The sequence below is a fragment of the Mizuhopecten yessoensis genome, unplaced genomic scaffold, assembly GCF_002113885.1.
Source record: "Mizuhopecten yessoensis strain PY_sf001 unplaced genomic scaffold, ASM211388v2 scaffold9207, whole genome shotgun sequence".
Taxonomy (NCBI): Eukaryota; Metazoa; Mollusca; class Bivalvia; order Pectinida; family Pectinidae; genus Mizuhopecten; species Mizuhopecten yessoensis.
Genome location: NW_018407932.1, coordinates 235,186 through 240,179, shown reverse-complemented (window position 1 = coordinate 240,179; position 4,994 = coordinate 235,186). Strand labels below are relative to the sequence as shown.

Below are 4,994 nucleotides of genomic sequence, written 5' to 3'. Positions count from 1 at the left end.
TAATTCAGGAAACAACACCGTTGTATTGAATATCATGAAGGCAAACAATATGACAGAACATATACAAAATAAGACACATCAGATGTTGATCATGGAACAGTTAATACATTGTACCTCCCAGAGTCTGTGTAGTATAGGAAGTGTCAGTGGAGAGGCAAACAATTCCAATTGTTGTGCACCATGTTCCTGTGAAGACAACTGCACAATCTCGGGTAGTTGTTGTATAGATAAGGCACTAGCAGAAAACAGTTTAGACATTTTGTCTAGAAAGGGAAGCTCTTGTGTCTTATCGCAACTTAAACCTTTCGAGGGAAATGGACTTTACACAAATGACCGTTTCCTCATGATAGGCCTTTGTCACAACGATTTTTTGGATAGTAGTATAATCAGAAAATGCCTATTCGGACAAAGCTCACCGAATGATACCAACGTAAAGAATTACCTTCCTGTTTCTTCTGTTTTAACCAACGAGACATATCAAAATAGGTTCTGTGCATATTGTAATCTGGAGCAGGAAAGTAACTTAAAATATTGGGAAACAAGCTTTAGCTGTAAGCAAAGCCTATCTCTATTCCCACAAAAAGCAACAGAGCTACTTGAATTTATTATTGAGGAACATGATTGTAATTTATTTTACCACCCTCCACCTGATTCGATGTCATTTCCCTGTCGAGCTCAAACATATATGATTACCGAGTGTAATGTCACTGGTGTTTGGACGAAATACGACAGCAGCATTGATTGGGCGTGTACACACTATGAACATAATTACGTGGCTATTTATGAATATTATAAAAACGTATTCTGTTATATTTGCAATTCTAAAGCTTTATTTCCACCACAATGCTTTGGTGGATATAACGTAATACCTGGTGGTATCACAGGTATGACATCCTTTGAAGCATTATTCAATTTCATTGAGGATTCCCCGATAGAACAAACAGAGGAATCAACCCATCTATGTCAGACTGATTTTCGTTTTGATACATACAAGGTAAGTAAATATATTTCCTATAAGCAATCATAATATGATATGAAGGAACTTTATTGTGCAACTTTCCTGCCCGACTTGTCTTTGTTTTTCGTATGAGTCTAGTATATAAAAGAGCATGTATTTGTCAGAACTGCAACCAAACCCTTCGCAAGCTTTTTATTTTATGTTCAGGTATATCGACGATGCACAATCTTTAAAAAACGAGACTATTTTTGGTTTTCAAGAGCTTGTTTTGAATATGATTAATTCCATGATAGCTATCGACTGTTAATGCGCAAACTTACCTAACGGGTTTCCATGGATACCGGTTGATATAAGAAACTATGGGGAAATTTTATAGTCGTCATCATAAACGTTTGTAAAGTATGCCGTGTATGATAGGAAGGCAGAGATTTTGGGGTATGCTCATTAGTGTACCTTGTTATTTCGTTATTACTGTTCCGGTTCTCGCTTTGAGGACGTGAGATTTCTTGGATTTGACCTAGATTTACAATGAAGCTGTCGTTTTACATTAGTCTACCGGTTTCGAGTACGTATTACAATTTTGCTGTCACTTTGATTGTATAAATAAATATTTATGCACCTACCTTTCTATTAATTCCGTTAACTTGAATTGTGATCAAATTGTTACTTTGGGATGGTTTTGGTGATCTACGCGTAACAAAAATGTTACATATACTATACATATAGCTGTGCCTTTAAGGTAAAATTATTCTATGCTTGAGTATAAGACCGAAAATAAAACTACTAAAAAATTTGAGTCCTCCGAGTAATATTCAATTTCAGCCCTGTGACAATACAGTTCATTATCTCAACGTTTAAACTTAAACTATTTTGAAAGCTGATGTACAGTACATGCAATTGTATTTGTGTTTTCAGAACATTTGCCGTGAGATCACGTGTTTACCACCGTTCAAATATCGAAACGGCGCGTGTGAAAATGCCTTCAGTCGTATAGCTTCCCAGAGATATGAAATGTTCTTGAGGTTCAATAAAGCACCATCCTTCTACACCAATTGTAACCTATGTCTGCAACTCAGTCCTCGTTTGATCCAAGAATACATGAGAATACGTTTGACAAAGATGGGTTATTACAGGTATGTTTGTGGACTAAGTGTCTTGTACACTAACGATGGATGTTCCCTTTCACCAACAAACACAGGCTATCTAATCATTCATGTCGAGCTTGATATACTATATTTTCACGATCCGATGGAAGTGGCAGAGCATTTTTTGAATTCCTCTGCATTCCAACTTGAACCGACCTCGGGAGATATGCTTTGTATTGAGCTTCAGCCTAAAGTGCTGGGTGGTAAATTTTATGAACGCGAATCTGGTAAAAACGAATATGAATACGGAACTACGCTTGCCAGAAGGTACACAGATCCATCAAATGGAAAGAAATTGAATGTTGAAATTTATTCTGAAACTGGTACGTGTGTTTTTAAACCTTGGGTAGCGCGGTTGGTACCAGCCTTTATATGTCCGCTTGTAAACATATCTCTAATTGATTATAATGTAACAAGTCAAACGAATATGTCATGCCTTGATACTCCAAAATTATGTTTTAAGCCAGAAGAATGTATCTTCTCTGACAATAATCTATCAGTTCTGATTTGTGCAGACAGTTATTTTGCATCTCCTGTACCAGAATACGAGACTGCAAATGAAGACGATTTAGTAAAAGTCTTATTATCCCTCGTGTGTTCATGCTTGTCGATATTATGTCTTATCATAACTATGGTTACGTACATGTTATTTCCGGTTTTAAGAACACTTCCCGGACTTTACACAATGGCTTTGTGCGTAACACTGATAGTCGCGCATGCTCTGTTTACCTTTGGAGCAGGTGCAGTCCAGATCGGATTCGTGTGTGAAGTACTGGGAATAATAATACATTTGACAATGTTAGCAAGTGTATTTCTAATGAACGTATGTTCAATACACATGTTCCGGGTATTTAATCATTTAGACAGGCAATTCGTTTTGACGGAAGAAGAAAAAAGACGACATTTCCTTATATCTCTAGTTTACAGTTATGGCAGCAGTACAATATTCGTGATAGGTCGAATTGTATATAGCGTGGTTACTACGGGCACGTCCGGATACGGAATCCGGGTTTGTTTTATTAACAACCCTATTGCTCTATTGTTTACTTTCACGTTACCGGTCATGTTACTTGTTATTGCAAATATTGTCATGTTTTGCATTGTAATAGTAAAAGTGAGTCAGCTTCCGGATATGTCTAGGTCTTCAACCTGTCGACATCATCAGAAACGTTTTGTTATTTACATAAAGCTTTCAAGTCTGACAGGATTGGCTTGGCTCTTTGGATTTATTGCTGAAATATCTCACTCGGATATCTTCGTATATCTTTATATTATTTTGATAGCCGGACAAGGCGTGTTTATCATGCTCTCGTTTGTATGTAATAAAAGGGTTTACAAACTATACAGCTCATACAGGAAACAAGTATCTGGTCAGTCAACTTCGAGTTGTCATACAATCTTAGATAATACTTTATCAAATAGTTCTGATTTTCATTCTAAAAAGCCTCATGCTGAAGCAACAACGACGTCAACTGAGTTTAATCTAGATAAGCGCAACCCTCACTTTGCAAGTCAGGACAATAGTAATAACAAATTTAGTACGAAACTCTGAATTGATAAATGAATTATCATATAACATATGAAATACATATTGCAATTGTTTTGTTTAAGCTGTCGGCTTAACATATTTTCGTAACAACCTTTAGAAAAACTTCACCGTTGTCCAGTATCGTACATGTGCTGGATGAAAAATGCCTGAAATCTGTACGTGTTTAAGTTTAATGTTTACTTTCTGTAGTGACTTTTGAGACCTCTCGTAGTAATGTTGTTTGTTTTAATATCGTATAACTGTCTCGGTAAACGTTCACTCTTTGAACGTTGAACTAGTTTATTATACCATTAAAAGTATGTGATATCGAATTCATTGAACTTTTCACATCTCATTGGATGTGCAATTGAACTGTGATGGTTATAGGAAGACCCATTTAGACCGTTGCATTTTACTTTAAGAACAAACGAATGTGAAAATTCAGTAATAAAACCAGACATATATATTGAATTTCTTGAGCCGTTGTTAAATTTCATGGTGTAGATGTTTGACAATACCCGTGTGTTGTAACTACAATCATTTGTCTTTATTGTGAAATACAAAATTGTCTATACAACTAGATACATATGTCTGCACTATAGATACAGGATGATCCACACAACTATGTCATATGGCATAACTATAGCTTATACTGTTGTCCATACAACTTGATAAATTTGTCTTTAATGTTGTATATAATAGGTCAATACCATTTGCCTTCAATGTCTAATATAAGACAGGTTTTTTCATAGTAAGATATTCCTGCTATCGATAGAGAGTTTGGAAAGTTTCCAATTAATATTCTTATAACATCTACTTTAGTAAAATATCATTTTCACGGATATGCTGTTTTGTAATTTGAACATCATTATTGAATAAAGCACTAAGATTGAGCACACAAAATTGTCTTGTGATTTGTACTGTATACTATAATTGTTCCTAAATGAATAGTAAAATAGAAATGCTTTTATATTATTAGTATAACAGTAATTTTCAAAAATATAGGGAATCTGTCATTATCGCTTTGATAAAGATATCGTTAAAGATGGTTCGGTTCTGCAAAAATTTGTATCTGCTGTTATTCATTTTCGCTACAGTTTAAATAAAGCTTATGTTTACAATACCCGTACCACTTCTACAAGTTTGATAGTTTTCTGCTATGATTAAACAAGTTTTTAGCCGAAATGGAAATGACGCAACAACGTATAAACACTTAAGTCAGATTATTCATGATGCAAGTTATAATGAACAAAAATCGCAATATTTGAAATAAATAAGACATATAAAACATTAATTCAAAAAAAAGTAATAAAGATAAGGTACGTTTAAAATGAGTCACAATATTTCCAATAAAATGAAGAGA

General features: G+C 34.7%; 1 protein-coding gene across 1 annotated transcript; it reads left to right on the top strand.

Moving 5' to 3' along the window:
- The first annotated feature begins 343 nt into the window (after positions 1–343).
- LOC110457539 lies at positions 344–3,726 on the top strand. Its single transcript, XM_021508864.1, has 3 exons — positions 344–518; positions 3,213–3,361; positions 3,715–3,726. Exons 1-3 carry the CDS (start codon positions 344–346, stop codon positions 3,724–3,726), a joined length of 336 nt encoding a protein of 111 aa, XP_021364539.1.
- Positions 3,727–4,994: the final 1,268 nt, after the last annotated feature.